Genomic DNA, 16,295 nt, shown 5'->3' with positions numbered 1-16,295 from the left:
ATTAAAAATGTTTTTGTGTCGATCGATTAAATCAAGTCGCCTTGCACGTTGCCAACGCGAACAGGTTGTCCGTTTGAATTTCTCGAGAGATTTTTCATCGGTTTTCTTCTTATATTAAAATAATTATTTATTACCTCTCTCGAGATAGATCGAAAAATTGATTGGGAAGAAATTTAAATTACGATAATTATTATATGCGCGATTATCATGCAAATGTATATAGTTTGTACACGTCACGATTACGAAAGAGAAATTGCTTGTAGTAATGATGTCGTTTTACAGCCAGGTATTATTCCGATATTTTAATCCATCCCACCATAATTCAAAGGTAATTGAGCCATTTAACAACAAGGATAAACATAATTCCCGGACGCCATGAATATTCAATCATTAATATCGAAACACCGCCGTGGTAGAGCGAGGACAAATGATCCGTAAACACCCGTGAAAACTTTCCAGGACAGAGGAAAACGTGAGAGAGCGTTTAAATTGATCCCGAGGAAATGAAAACTGAGGAAGAAAGCTTCCTTCTGATACCGAGCTGTAAACCCCGTTATAAAATCATCGTTTAAACGATTAAGCTGAAATTAAACAAAATTTCGACGAGCTCGAGTGCGTTAATATATATCGTAACGCGACAAAACATCGATCGATATTCTCGAGAGAGGAAAATGAAAAAAAAAAAAAAAAGGAGGATACAAAGCCACTTTGTTCACAGATTTGTTTCCTAATCTTTCTTCTTTCTAGGAGTCGATGCTCCTCCCCGGTATATATGGGAGAGAAACGCGAGGAGAGGAGAAGGGACAGAGACAATATTGACCGAGGGGACGAGTAAACAAAACATTTATGTACAAAACTTGCCGTGTTGCCCGCGTTTTACGAATTCTTGCGGGGGAAGATTCGCGTTATTATATATTTTCCATTCAACGGATATTTTGTCTCTTCTAAAAATTGTCGTTGTGCGATTGTTCGACAAGCTTGCGAGATAAATTTGCGCTCGAACGAAATGAAGAAAAGAAAAAATGAAAGAGCAATATGGCAAAGGTGCAATCGACTGTTGTTCGTGTAATTCGCGCAATTACGAGGCTCGTATTATCACACGCGATCAAAAGTTGCAAGGAGGCGAGAAGAGAATTTCAAAAATGATTATTTAGATTGATTTGAGATTATTCGTATTACTTCTGATCCACGTTCAGAAACAGATTTGTCACGCGATTAATAATTAGAGAATTTAATTTAATTTTTTTTTTTAGGACAATCATGAGAAGATTAATCGTAAAAATGAATCGAATAAATGATTGATAAAAAAAAAAATACACAAGAATCGATGAAAAATCGGTGGAAAATTAATTATGCGAAACCCGTTCAACGTTATCGTGTCGTAATTATAATGGCAGACGTGCATGCATGAGTATGTACACGAAACGCATCGTAGCATCGCGATAAGTAGAATTTACCACTGAGTGTACCACGGGCATGTATATAAAATGTGAATGTAATGCTAATTACAGTTTCTCGAGCTTGGTAATCGGATCGATAATCCGATTACGCGCAATTGTAATTGGTGGAAAGAACGAAAAACAACCGATTTGCGAACACGCGATAATCTTATAACAATTTCTAATCGTTGTTGAAAAATCCTCGACTTATTATCCTCTTATCGAACCATGCTAATTAAATTCTATCTCGTCGAAACGTAAACTATCGAATCACGCAAGTACAATCCAAAATTACAAAGTGTTTTCACGCTTTGAAGAAATACTCACGTTGTTGCCGTGATATTTATTTGAATTTTTATATATATATATATAATATTGCTACTTTTCGACAAATAAGAATTCGAAAGATCTAAAAAGACTCGAGTCTCTAAAGTTTTTAATTGGACGATCGAAATCGATACTTGGAAGGAAAAGTAAACACTATTGGGAAGAATTTTTGGCACGCGTCCAAGTAATACGATAGTTTTGATCGTTAACTCGCGTTAAGGTTAGGTTGGGAATTTCTATAACGTAACGGGAGAACGCGAGACGAGCCCTCAAGAATAGCTGAGAGACGCCGTCAACTTTGAAAGAAATGGTGCACGACGAAGAAATTTTCTTGCGCTTTCTCGTGCTCATCAGCTTTTTCGAGTTCAACCACTTTGTACTCGTACTCTCTTCTATGTACGGGGTTGAAAACAAAGGAACTTGGAAGAAAAGTCGACGGGCCTGCGTTCTAATTACAACCAACGTGGTAACAAAGTGAATTTCAACGTTTGTTTTCACCATCAACGCCGCTTTTTCCATCGACAATCTCGAATGAAATAACCTTTCATCAATCTGAATAAGAAGAATAACGCGGTGACTACTGACCGAACCGATACTTTTTTTTTACCGGCTTACATTTTTTCCAAGTATAATCTGAAACAGTCGCGAGGAATGGGGGGGGGGGGAAAGATTTTCGATATTGAAATACCGATTCAATTAAAATTTAGATTGCGCGAATTTAATAAAAGAAAAGAGAATTTTTCCATGGAACAACAAAATATTCGTTGTTTCATCCAACGAAAAATTTTTCCACGTTTTGTTAACGATTAAATACAATTGTGAGAAAACAAAAGTAAATAAACGTTTCGTTTCGTTTGTTCGTTTCGCGTATTGAGGATTTTAAAAATTATTTTCTTCTTTATTATGCATAATTGAAAAATAAATTTTTGAAATATGAATCTTTTTTTTTTTTTTAATGAAATTTATTTTATATTATGAACATACACACACACACATACACACGAGAATAAAGACTTTGCTTGAACAACAGTGGATCGACATACGTTTGTATCATGTGCCGGATATTGCATTCTTTGAGAATCTTCTTCGACACGGAACAAATCCCAGTAGTATAGATTACTTTTTAAACCGACAATCGACTCACGTCACAGTGAAACGTACGAACGTTTCTTCTAAATCTTCTTCTATAGTAACAAAAAAATTTGAATAAACATATTCGTTTCTCTTAAATATTATATATATATAAAAGAAAAATCATATTGCTTCTCAACAATTATAAAATACAAATATCGAGTGATTTTAAATATTTCAAATAAGATTTAATGAAAGATATTTTTTTTTTAATCGAAAAAATCTATTTAGTAAAAAAAAATGGTGCAAGTGATAAAATAATTTACGATACGTTTTAAGACTGTCACGAGACAAATTTAACCTTGCAGTGATTGAAAATTGAAAATATCAGAAATCTGATATATTTTTCATTACATTATTTGTCATTCGCTAAATCTATAAAGCTGGCAAACACTGAAAGTCCATATTGTTTGAGCGTTAAACGATGTAAATGCCAAAATCAACAAGCACATATTTCGCATTTGAATTGAAAATCATCACTTTTGCTATTTGCATCATTTGTCACTTCAACTTCTCAATTATCAAACACGTACAATAAGCAGATTACAATGAAAGACGTTTATTCGTAAAAAGAGAAATTTAAGCAAATGGAAGCAACAGCAACAGGCACAAGTTGTCAAGTTTCAAATAAATCAGCACGCGATGCATAACAAATGTTAATCGACCGTACCCGTTTCCTGGATGGAAAAAGTATCTTTGATTCAGGGCGTCGGTTAGGGCTCGTCACGCACACTTCTCTCAAGTAACAAACTGCTGATAAATCACAATGGAATTTCGAATTCTCGTTAACTATCATACGTCTGATAATAAATCACCTCTGGATAGGTTCATCGTTCCAGAAAATACATTATATCTACTCTATAAATCAATCATACACAAGTTGAAAATTGAAATATCAACTATTCTGTGATTCTAAGAATTTGATCTTAATTGGGAAGTTAAAATATTGCAGATATACAAAATCTTTAATTTTATTAATTTTTGAATTCGTAACGTATCAATTCATCACGCGAATCATCAATCTTTTAAATTTAATAATTTATTTTCTCAAGAATCCTTTAGTATTCTCATTAAAAACACATTATATTTATATATTTGATAAATGTAAAATCATAACCTAAAATTAAGCTTTTTATATATTTTTTACTCTTTCCTTTTTTCTCTCTTTCTCTCCGAAAGAGTCTTTGATCACGAAACGAACCAAAAAGCTTGTTTTTTAAAAAAGACTTGAATATACGCTACCATCGAATCAAAAACCAACATTAAAAGCAATCAATCATCGTTTACCCTTAAGAAGAAGAAAACAAGTATCGAAGAAACTAACAAATGATAAGCAATAAGGGCGTTTTTTTGTCGCGATCTCATATAGCATTACTGTCAAAGATTGTTAAAAGATATCGTTTAAAGGCGTTTATATATCACAATGCATGTTTCTAAAGCTGACTGTCATATCGAAGGACAACGTTTTACCCCATTGCGAGGACAAGTACACAAGAAAAACATCGAGGGAAACGATGCAAACCGGCAAACACTCAGCTCGGAATCCTCTTATCCAAACAAAGCAGCCGGAGGTGTACGACGTATCCACGTTAAGCGGTCGAGTTGGCAATGTGTATTAGTGTTGCGGTAACAGTGCGAAGACTTTATCCCGAATCATGTTTCTTTTTCATCTCTCTTTCCGTCTATTCTGACGTTACACTCGCACCAACGAGCAAGGAATTCAACAACGTACAGCTGACTCTGAGCATGACGCCGTTTTCTTCGGGAATACAATGCGACTATACGTATGAACATTTAACATACACACCTGGTCGGGCCGACCCAAGGTCAGGTCACTAGGCCGCGGACGAACATACAGTGGCTGCTTAACTCTCCAAGATTCTAATAACGATCCTCTCGATGACAGTAAACTTGTGATCCCGCATTCATAAAATCACTTATTTGCACCTCTCGGCCCGAAAGAAACAACCCAGGCAGAATAACAACGACGAGATTGCGAGAGAACGACTCGCCCTTGCACTCGACGAGATCAGCACCGAACACGCGACGTAACGAAAATAGTGTTTACGCGTCTCGACCGCATTCCATAGCTATTAAAAATACAAACAAACACCGTCATCAATGTGACAAGTCGAAATACAAGAACCGTGCGTGCACTTGTGTATACACGAGTTGAGAGAGAGAGATTCGCGTTTTGCCGAGCGGAATAGTGACGAGAGTTAACCTGACCTCTTCGAGCCTCACCGAAGAACTGGCGGGCTCGTGCGCTCGCACGCACCAGTTACCCCCTCCATCACTACGCGACACCTATCTGCTCCACCGTAAACCCTCGCTACTTCTTCCCCTACTTTAGCTCCCACCACCGATCGTAGCCGACCATCCACCTACCCCTACTCGTTCTTCCCGACTCGTGTACACAATCGCAGAAGCGCGGAAAATTCGAAAGACTAGAGTTAATTATAACGACTCGGACAAGAGGCTTGCCTCTTCAACTGATTGGTTTGTTCCGTGTTCATTGACTACGATTTTCTTATGTGATGCACGCTTCTTTGAATATAAACTAACTCCCACATACGTATGTATGTATCGACGATTCAGTTTCTACTGTTTTATAAATTATAAATCTTTTTACACAATTGATCGTGAAACTATTCAATATATAAATAAGTATGGATATTTGGTTTCTGAAAAATTACACATCGTATGAAAAAAATATAAATTATATAACTCGATATTAATTTTTGATGTACATACTTATTATATTTTTATTCTACGATGATAATTATTTCAATGTCAAAAATAATATAAACTAGCTTCAATCCCGAATTGTCCGTGTAATACATTTATTACGCGTATTTGTACGTAAGAGCGTAGAAAATTGAAAGATGAAGCTTAATTATATTCTCCGACTGGCGACTAACTTGTTTCGATCGTCGTTTTTCTTATTTATCGTCTCCTTGAACTCAAATTACAATAAATTTGATTGCGTTACATTTAAAGATTTATTATTAGAACGCGAAATTTAAGACTGTCTTGTATACAATTGTATTACCGATTTCACAATATATTGCTGATTCATGAACGACTGTATTGAATCATTATGCACTAATGTAAAATAGTTGCTTGTCATGCTTTTGCATATGCAAACTTAAACCGATCACTTAATGAATAAATTATAACAAAATGAATAAAGAATTTTAAAATCATATATATATATATATATATATATATTATTTGAATCTGATAAGAATGAATTAATACTTTTGCATATGCAAAACCGATCACTTAATGAATAAATTATAACAATGTGAATAAAACAGATTGTATATATATGATTTTATTTGAATCTGATAAGAATAAATTGTCAATGGAAGTGTTAGTCAGAATATAGATAATTCAAAGTTTCCGCGATTTATATAACTCGATTATTTATACGAGCTCTGCTCCAATAAGATTGTTCTACGATTGTGATTGGTGAGAAGACGTTCTCGAAAAACTGTTTATTATGAAAACGTTATTCTCTCTCCAATCAGTTTGCACAAGGATTAATAAAAGGTAATGTCTGTCTGTTCTATTCGACAAAAGTTGGTAACTATTCTTTATAACCTCTAAAATAGAATTGAAGAGTGAAAACGTTTAATTCGGATAATTAAGATTTTTCTTGAAATGTCGGGGAAAAAAGTTTTTAAAGAGTTTTTAATTTTACGTAAAAGATATATTTCTTAAAATGACCGACTGGTCTTTTTTGATTGTGCAGTGCAATCATCATGTGTTTCCGCATTTGTTATGTAGATGCGGTACTGCTCGGTTTAGTATGCATTCCTATAATGCTCGTGCATGTATGTGCGGACCCAGATTCACTGCAGCATACATGATTATTATCAAATAGAACGTGAAATGCATGTGACTTGGAGGAAAAAGGTGATTCGACCTGTGCATTCAACCAGTAATTGATTTACGATACATTTCAACGTATCATCAACAATTCCAATGAGATATAAAAATCTTTCTGTATTTTAACAACGATTAAAATCATTGTAATTAATATATGTTGTAATATAAAAGTATAAACTATTACAGAAATAAAATAATATGAATTATTTTTCAAAATTTAATTATACGAATGAGGTTATTCTAATAATAAATTACATACATGTATAAAATTCAGATGAATTTAAAACGTGTATTAAAACGATATACCGAAATGAATTCTTTTTTCTTTGAATCGAATCTATCAGATATTCAGTTCTATAGAAAATTACGTATAATATTTCGATTAAGTAAAAATACGATATATTCCGATAAGTTTCATTCAGTATTTTACAATCGTTCATTGAGAATATCGCGTTTGTATCTAAAGGTAATTGACTTCCTGCGCACGCGATCTTTTTCATTAATAGACAATGTTTGCAATTACTTATTAATCATTCTTTTATATATATATATATATATTTAATTAGAAAGAAAGAAATTATTTAGCACTTCCAAATCGTTTAATTTAATTCTTTTCTTTAAAAGAAAAAAACTTATTTATAGTAAATTATCTATGAATCATTATTGCAAAGGAAGAAAAAGAAGAAAGAATTGAAAAAATAAAAATTCAAATAAAATAGTAGATGATGATTTTATAAAATTCAAAAATTTTAATAAATTTTTAAATTTTTAAAAAATATGAGACAATATTTATAGAAATGATGTTTAAATAATATTGTATTAGACATACAACCAGTATTAAAACGATTTCGAATACGAGCAAGATTGCATGGCGTTGCTACTTTCGCTGGTGGGCATATTATTTGCATAGATGCGTTTATATGGAACGCAGAGATACACATAGAGGTGAGAGAGTGCGATACGGCATAGAACATATCCGCGACTTCATTCCTCACGACGGCGCGAATCGATAAACGGCGACCATCACGCAACACACAAACCCATCCTCGCCAACCATCCCGACCTCGACGACCGGCTGCACCATTCCCCGGATCGTACGGCATCTCTACACATCTTGTTACCATTAAAGTAAACAGAGCTTTCGATGCATCGGTACACTCAACAATTACATAACCTATAAATTTTCCTTTCTTCGGTAATTTTCAGTCATTTATTAATCTCATTTCTCTTCAGTTTATGTAACAATTAACTTCTTTAAGATCTTTCTTTAAAATAGCTTTACTTGTTTCATTGTTTTAAAATGATGCAATTGATGAATCTGATGAATAATAGAAATCTTTAATTGAACAGAAATTTTTGTACATTTTGATGCGAGCTTGAATAATGATACAGCATCCTTCTTTCTCTATTCTATATTCATATTTTATTAATCTGACTTTCATATTCGTACACAATCAGAAAACAAAAAACGTTAAATAATTTAATGTCTTTCTTGAGTGAGTGACATTGAATTTTTACATTATTATTTTGTTTTGATAGAATTTTATATAAAATATTTTTGAATTCAAATATCTTCTATTCTGATTATAAGATTTTTTTTAATAGAAAATATTAAAATCAATTTCAAAAAGATTATAAAAAAAATTATTTCAATTATTTTTGCCTGGAAATCAATTATTTTATTTTTATTAGAATATATTTTTACCAAACGAAAGGATAAACTCAAAAATTTGGGAGGTCAAGTATACGAAACGAGAAAAACGTGACAGATTTACTAAAGAACAATCCATTCGAAGCAAGTATTCGAGTACCTAGAAATGAGGTTATTCTAGATGGTATGTAAAAGCAGTGAATGCGAATCATTACTATTTGCATTCATAATAGTTGCAAGTTACTTAGATATAATCGTTATTTTAGATAATATATAATGTATGCGTTTGTATATTAGAAATAGAATACATAAAATTAATAAAAACAACTGTGTTCTATAAATATTATTAAATTAATACAAAAATATAAAATATATAAATAAATATTAAAAAAAATTTTGTATAACTTTTATAAATATTTTCTAAAATTTTGTATATATTTTTAATTTAATTTTACATAATATTGTTATATTATAATGTTCAAAAAAAATATTTAAGAAAATATTTCATCGATTTTTATAATTTATACGATGAAATTTTTTTTAGAAGCATTTATTAATCTTTTTATAAATCAATATATTTTTTATATTTATCAAATCCATAAATTTATTTCCAATAAAATAAATGATAGATTAAATATATATACTATTTATCATATTTCATAATTGAAAATAAGTCTTGTCATAATCAAAAGCATATGCTTCTGTAAAATAACACAGAACGCCATTCTATAGTAACTAAAAATCGTCAAAAGTTTGGCGCGAAAACAAAGTGCGCATGTAAGAAAAGTGGCGGACTAGGTGGAGCTGGCAGCGCAGTGAAAACAGAAACCCAAACCGGTCATGGAGGCTAGTTAACGACTGTGCGCCGCGCTTGTGAATAGTAATTTCACCAAGATATTGTGTAATTTACGCGGACGCTAGAGAATCGACTGAAAGATTGCCGGTTTAAACGAAAATGGGTGCATACTTGTCAGAACCGATTACGAAGAAAGTGTCGAGCGATGAAGTGGGCAAGAATGTCGCATTCGGCGCGAGTTCCATGCAAGGCTGGCGAATTAGTCAAGAGGTAAGCTAAAACTCTCGAGCGGCCAGTGCACCGTTACCCAGTTTCGTTTCGATAAGAGAACTGTTTGCCGGTTCTCTGTTTCGCTAAGGTATTACGACATTCATTCTAATTTATCGTAGCGTAATCCATCTATGTGTCGAAGCGCGAAATTCAGTCTATTCGATTCGAGAACGACAAATATCGTGCTTATAGAAACAACAGTGCACCGACGTTTCGCTTATGAACAAAACAGTACTATTATAAAATTAAAAATATTCATTGTCATAGTTCGAAGTCACTTCTGAAATGAAAGTTTTTCAGTTTATGAAGACTTCTATTCTCTATATAATTTAATGACTTGTTATTGTTATTAATATAAAAACCTAAAACTTTATAATATTTCTATATATTTTATAACTATTAAACTTATACTCTAAAAAATATTCTAATAATATCTACATATTTTAAAATAATTTTAAAACTAATAGTTATTTTCTAAATAACAGAGCATTAAATAACAATTTGATAAATTTAAAATTTTATCAAAAATTTATTTTGTAAAATAATATGACTAGTTTATGTATAATTTTTTAACATATTTTGGCTATTGAAAATATCTATTCATTGATAATTGAAATATATATATATGTGACAATAATATAAAAAAAAATAATTTTATTTATGCAACATATGTATCTAACAATTTTCATATTTATATTCATTTTAATTGATTAAAATATTAAATATGTGATATGAAACATTTGATATTAATTTTTTAAAGAATGTCGCAAATTATTAAGTATATTTAACAATTTTTTTTAAATGTTTTTAATTATATAAAATTAAAATTAATTGGAATATATAAAATATAGTATAAAATATAATTATTTTTTTATAGGATGCACATAATTGTTGCATAGATTTTGATGAAAATGTTTCATTATTTGCTGTATATGATGGCCATGGTGGTCATGAAGTAGCAACTTATTGTGCAAATAATTTACCAGATTTTATTAAACAAACTGATGCATATAAAAAGGGAGATATAAGACAAGCTTTAATCGATGCCTTTCTGGGCTTTGATGCTACACTTGAAAAATCTGAGGTAGTTAGTATTCTCAAAGAACTTGCAGGAACATCTACTTCAGATAAGAAAAAAGAAGAATTAAATGAATCTGGTGCGTTTCTTTTCATATTAAAATATATTCTTACACAAATTATATTAATCTAAATTAAACTATTAATTATTATATTTCATAATTATTAGTTTGTTCCATCTATTTTTTTGTACAAAAATATATTTAATAAAGTTGTCTTCATACGTTACATTGCACATAGATGAAGAAGAAAATGTTAATAATCTATGTATGGAGGCAACAATGCCATTGGAAGAAGTAATAGCAAAATATCAATCAGAATCAAATCCTAATGTAAAAAATGAAAAATGTAATAAACGAGTATGTTCTGCAAGTCCTTATCTACGTGGTCGAAGAGGTAAAGAAAAAGCAACTTCTTCATCATCTGGTGCAGGATGTTCATCATCTTCGTCTTCGTGGAATACAAATGAAACTGATGTGAGTAGTTCCAGTCAACCATGTGGATCAACTTTATCCAGTACAATGGAAAGAAAAGAATCAGAATGTCCTGGAAACAATGAAGCTGAACAAGTTCTTGATTCAACTACCAGTAATGGAAATGCACATGCATCTACACCTGTAGGATCTACAGCAGATGTAGAAATAACAAAAAGTGCAGATATGCCAGATAGTTCTGAAGATGTAAACAAGGAAGTAACAAGTCCTGGTAAAATTACATCTATAGAATCAAATGCAAATGAAGTAGAAATAAATGGTGCGGAATCAAAGCAAATTGGAGATGCAGATAGTAGTAAGGGTGGAGGAGATAATGTTTCAAGTAGTTCATGTATCCCCATAGAAAATGGAGATGCAGGACAACAAGAACGGATAACTAGTACGGGTAGAAGAAGAATTCAACCTGTTACATTATATCATACTCTCTTAAAAAAAGATAGTGAAGTTTCTGAAGATGATGATGATGATGAAAATGATGAAACATTTGATGGAATTCCAGAAAGGTAGAAATAATTTTATAAATAAAAATATTCTTATTTTTATATTTTAATCATCCAAATTTTAATTATTCATATAATCTTTTTATTACACATTACTTCCTATTATAAAGTTTTAGTGATGAAGATGATATAGAAGATATTGATGAAGATGAAAGTGATGAAGATGAAGATGAAGAAGATGAAGATGGAGATGGTAATATTGATGATGATGATGATGATGATGATAGTGAAAGTCTTATGATGGATACAGAAGAGGTATGAAAATTTTTTCCAAAATATATTTTATTTAAGCTTAAAATATTGTGTTATAATAATTATGAACATTTAAAATAAATATAAATAATTCATTTATACAGCCAGGTTACGATAGTGGATGTACTGCAGTAGTTGCAATTTTAAAGGACAATGAATTATATGTGGCAAATGCTGGAGACTCCCGTTGTGTTTTATGTAGAGATGGTCAGGCTATTGAACTTAGTTTAGATCATAAACCTGAAGATGAACCAGAAATGGAACGTATAGTAAAAGCTGGTGGAAAAGTTACAGCAGATGGTAGAGTAAATGGTGGCCTTAATTTATCAAGAGCACTTGGGGACCATGCTTACAAACAAAATGCAGACTTGCCACCACAAGAACAAATGATTTCTGCTCTTCCTGATGTGAGGCATATTACAATTGAACCAGAAAGAGATGAGTTCATGGTGCTTGCTTGTGATGGTATTTGGAATTTCATGTCAAGTCAAGATGTTATACAATTTATTCGCGCTCGTTTAACTCAAAATTATGAAAAATTATCAAAAATTTGTGAAGAGGTACAAAATATATATTTTATTTACAATTACTTTTTTTCTTATTTTGATTTAAAATAAATATTATTTATTAATAAAATTATTACGTTATAGCTATTTGACCATTGTCTTGCACCTGATACCTGTGGAGATGGTACAGGATGCGACAATATGACAGCTGTAATAGTACAATTTAATTCATCGACTAATGCTGTAATGAATAGTACTATTACTGATGTATGTACTGTTAAAAGATCACTGTCGCCATCTATATCGACAGAAGAAAATAATGATTGTATCATACAAGATGATACAATGAAATCTTGTAAACGACTTAAAACTGAAGCAACTATATGAGAAATGTGTTAAATATTATAAACTGTTATAATCTCTGGAAACAGATGAGTGAATGTGAATTTATGTAAAATTATGTAATTCTATAAAAAAAAAAAAAAAAAAAAATGTGAATTTTGAGCGGATACTCAATGGTGATCGATACCAGTTACTTTAAATATCATGTAAAGTATGTTATAGCTGGCTATTGAAGGCAGACTGATAAATTGGAGCAAATGAGAATGATACTTTGCTACTAATATTTCAATATTAGTAATTTTATTTGACATAAAAACTATGCTTTTTTTTCAAAATCAATTATTTTCAAAACTACACTTATTATTTGATAGTGTACTATATAGTCTAACATTTTAATAATATCATGTACAAAAAGATATAAACAGTCATATGAACGATTCTGTATTATATAATAATAGATATTTCACTTCATAAATACTTTCTATAATAATGATAAGATAGATGATAAGTATAAATAAAATCAATCTGAAATCATTTATTAAATCAAAGCCTTGTAAGATTTTATATAAATAACATAAGGTATCATAATAATTAGATTAAAAATAAATTTTTTAAGTTCTAAATTTTTCAAATGATTTTTGACATTTAGATATTTTCGTTATTTTATTTTTTTATTAAACAAAATTATGTCATCCCATTTGCTCCATTAATGTCTATGAAATATACTCTTTGAGTTTTTAGATAACATTCATAGTAGATATGTAATTGTACATATTTATAAATTTAGATTATAGAATTTATATTTGTAATTCAACACGATACCATTTCTTACTTTTACGAAATAAACTTTATTTTTGAATCCCTGGGTATAGTGGTTGAATGGATGGGTGTGCGAGTAGTCTTAAAATGTGTAAACTGTATTGTGTAATGAAGACAGTTGCGTATTACGCATTGCTAATTTGTGATCTTGTACTAAAAATATTGTTAAAAGAGTATGTACTATGTTACAGAATACTATCTACTTAAAATATTTAACATTTTTTTTAAATATCTTACAGCATGAGATATTTTGTAAATTTATGACAACATAAAAATAATATTTTAAAAAAGAACAATAAAATAGATTAAATTTAAATATATTTAAACATACAAACATTTTGAAAATTAATAAGATATGTATTAAAATTAAAAAAAATTAATTTATCGTAAGAAATATGTAAAAAGTAAGGGTGAAAAAAATATTTAAATTATTTATATGTTTTTAAGAAATACATGCTTTATTTTAATCAAATTATTGTACCTATATTATATGCTTATATCGTTTTTCATTTTATATAATTAATGAAATTCTTTTTCTATATAATTAGAATATATAAGTAAGAAAAATTTTTAATAATTAAGCTCTAACAACTTGATAAATTTTTTTATCTTCAAGTCATTTTCATTATATCACTATTTCACCAATATAATAAGGACAACGACTGTCTATTCATAAAACATATAAAGTTTATATTCGATAAAATAATATAGATGTTAGATAAATAATTAATATAAATTGATCACCTGCGATATCTTAAGATTGCTTCAAGTTTTATATTGTTATTTATCTTCTGCAACCGTATGCTCACGTGTAATTGCGGCTGTTAGTAGATAGTAATTATATAACAATATTGTTTATAATTATAAAAGAAAAGCAATCGCGCAATTTTTATGAAAAAGAAAAATAATATTATTATCAAAATGATTATTAGTATATTAATATTAGAAACATATGTAGAATGATTCAGAATTAACTAATGTGCCTTTCTGATTCAGGGGTTCAGAACCTTCACGATATGTGTGTACATTTGATGCCGTCTTATTAAGAAAGGTTTAAACTCCGACACCGTCTTAATTACAAATTTCGTCATAAACTTATGTATAAATATTTTGTTTCATAATATATGTCACTCTAATCATATTTAATAGTTTTATTTATCTTCCTTATTTTATGATCAATTTATTTTCTAAAGAAAAGTACAAACATTCAAAACATATTTAATAAAAATAGATATATTAATTTCAGCTTTTCAACTTTTTAATTTACTGTTAATTGTTCAATAGTTTCTAATTGTTCCATTTCGATTTTTTTTAGAGAATCGTATTGTATACGAAGTCTCTCAAGTTCCATAGATTTTTCAACTATCTGTGCCTGCAATTAATATATATTAATAATATATAAATGTTTAAATTATTTTAAATTAATTTATTGAATATATCTATTTATCAACAATATATATTTTTATATAATCTTATAAGAAATTAAAATAATTGATTTAATGATTCATCAATCATTTGTCAAAAATAATTAATATTCAGTAAAATATTTTAATTTTAAAACAACCTGAATTTGTTGTTTTTGAGCATCTCTTTCTTTTTCAATAGATCGAAGCAAGTTTCGGGTTCCAATAGTTTTCATTTTTTCTTTTTCCACTTCATTTGCTATTTGATCTATTATTTCTATAAATTCATCGGAATTGGTTTGAAATTCAATAATTTCTAAGAAATAAAAGACACAATAAATATCGAATAAAAAATAAAACGAATCTAAATCATGCAAGATTCATTTTTATATATAAATATATAAATATAAATATTTTTAAAAAATACAAATTATTTTGTATTACAAATAAATAAATTATATTACATATAAATAAAAATATATACATAAAAATCAATTCAAATGGATAAAAATAATAAATATGTACTAAATTTAATTATGAATTAAATTATTTTTATTACTATTAATAATATAAATTATTAGAAATAATTTAATAAGATGATTTTTAACAATAAATTATTTAAAAAAAATATATTCGTATGATGGGAAAATAAATAAATATATAAATATATTTTAATTCAATATTTTAATAATATACAATTTTTTATTTATTATGATTTGAAGTACTGATCAAGGCGGCAATATAGATGGCAGCAATTACTATAAAGAAGGATGTAAGTGGAGATACAGCATTTGTTTTGTATTGAAAATATACTTAGCAATTACAAAAAATAAAAAATAACAAGGTAAGTCGATTGACAAAAATATTCATAAAAATATTTCCTTATTCAAATTGTATATGTCAAAAATGTTAATAAAAACATATTAGCTTATGTAATTATAATAGTTTGTAATTACTAAGACTTACTCGAAACGAAATTTTTACATTCTTCTTTAAGCTTATTTGTTTGATTTGCAACTTCTGGTTCTAATACACGAATCTTACTTAAATCATCGATATAAATTCCATACTTTGCTAAAGGGTCAGCCATTTTCTTAAATAAACAAACGATTAACTGGTAGTTGCGCTTGCGCGTATCTAGAACTAGTCTTCGTTTCTTTGTACTAGTCACTCGCCAAAATGGGAATACGATAGGCTATATTTTTTTTGCCGAGTCGTAAGACACAAAAAAGTAGTGGAAAAATCGTGTTATTTAATAAGATTTTAATATTTAAAATGAGATTAATAAATATCACATAAAATATCTTTCTATTGGTTATCGTTTATCGTTGTGTTGGCGCTCAAGACACAACGCTTTGTTCTTTCTCTATTAAATTTTATATTTAACATTTAAA

At 29.4% G+C, this 16,295-nt stretch overlaps 4 protein-coding genes across 8 annotated transcripts in view; 1 reads left to right on the top strand and 3 right to left on the bottom strand.

Moving 5' to 3' along the window:
- Positions 1–5,236, bottom strand: part of LOC107994501 (heparan sulfate glucosamine 3-O-sulfotransferase 1) — a 154,002-nt gene extending 148,766 nt beyond the window's left edge. The window contains exon 1 of the mRNA XM_062073093.1: positions 4,705–5,236. The gene's annotated coding sequence lies outside the window, so the exon portion shown is untranslated. The remainder of the gene's footprint in view (positions 1–4,704) is intronic.
- Positions 1–16,295, bottom strand: part of LOC108001912 (uncharacterized) — a 164,417-nt gene that overhangs the window by 122,417 nt on the left and 25,705 nt on the right. The window lies entirely within an intron of this gene.
- LOC108001923 (probable protein phosphatase CG10417) lies at positions 5,205–14,639 on the top strand. Of its 5 annotated transcripts, none has more exons than XM_062073088.1 (8): positions 5,205–7,736; positions 8,484–8,626; positions 9,241–9,508; positions 10,386–10,665; positions 10,826–11,582; positions 11,690–11,834; positions 11,936–12,391; positions 12,482–14,639. In XM_062073088.1, the coding sequence occupies exons 3-8, from the start codon at positions 9,398–9,400 to the stop codon at positions 12,722–12,724; spliced, it is 1,992 nt and encodes a 663-aa protein (XP_061929072.1). In that variant the 5' UTR covers positions 5,205–7,736; positions 8,484–8,626; positions 9,241–9,397; the 3' UTR covers positions 12,725–14,639. The 5 variants fall into 5 exon arrangements, with proteins under 5 accessions (XP_061929072.1, XP_061929071.1, XP_061929070.1 ...); XM_062073087.1 differs by having other exon boundaries at positions 9,175–9,508; XM_062073086.1 differs by having other exon boundaries at positions 5,205–7,986; positions 9,175–9,508.
- LOC108001925 (intraflagellar transport protein 20 homolog) lies at positions 14,635–16,001 on the bottom strand. Its single transcript, XM_017063254.3, has 3 exons — positions 15,868–16,001; positions 15,063–15,217; positions 14,635–14,870 (listed from the first exon to the last, which is right to left on the bottom strand). Exons 1-3 carry the CDS (start codon positions 15,989–15,991, stop codon positions 14,757–14,759), a joined length of 393 nt encoding a protein of 130 aa, XP_016918743.1. The 5' UTR covers positions 15,992–16,001; the 3' UTR covers positions 14,635–14,756.

Source organism: Apis cerana, linkage group LG3 (assembly GCF_029169275.1).
Source record: "Apis cerana isolate GH-2021 linkage group LG3, AcerK_1.0, whole genome shotgun sequence".
NCBI classification, from domain to species: Eukaryota; Metazoa; Arthropoda; class Insecta; order Hymenoptera; family Apidae; genus Apis; species Apis cerana.
The sequence above is the reverse complement of the archived record's forward strand: the minus strand, read 5'-3'. Positions and strand labels throughout refer to the sequence as shown.

What these genes read in the sequence shown, in the direction of transcription:
- LOC108001925 (XM_017063254.3), bottom strand. Translation starts at nt 15,991, where the DNA reads ATGGCTGACCCTTTAGCAAAGTATGGAATTTATATCGATGATTTAAGT. An exon ending in ATGTAAAAATTTCGTTTCGA is followed by an intron (nt 15,218 to 15,867) that starts GTAAGTCTTAGT and finishes TTTATTTCTTAG; the next exon opens with AAATTATTGAATTTCAAACC. An exon ending in CTCAAAAACAACAAATTCAG is followed by an intron (nt 14,871 to 15,062) that starts GTTGTTTTAAAA and finishes TATTAATTGCAG; the next exon opens with GCACAGATAGTTGAAAAATC.
- LOC108001923 (XM_062073088.1), top strand. Translation starts at nt 9,398, where the DNA reads ATGGGTGCATACTTGTCAGAACCGATTACGAAGAAAGTGTCGAGCGAT. An exon ending in GCTGGCGAATTAGTCAAGAG is followed by an intron (nt 9,509 to 10,385) that starts GTAAGCTAAAAC and finishes ATTTTTTTATAG; the next exon opens with GATGCACATAATTGTTGCAT. An exon ending in TATCAAAAATTTGTGAAGAG is followed by an intron (nt 12,392 to 12,481) that starts GTACAAAATATA and finishes ATTACGTTATAG; the next exon opens with CTATTTGACCATTGTCTTGC.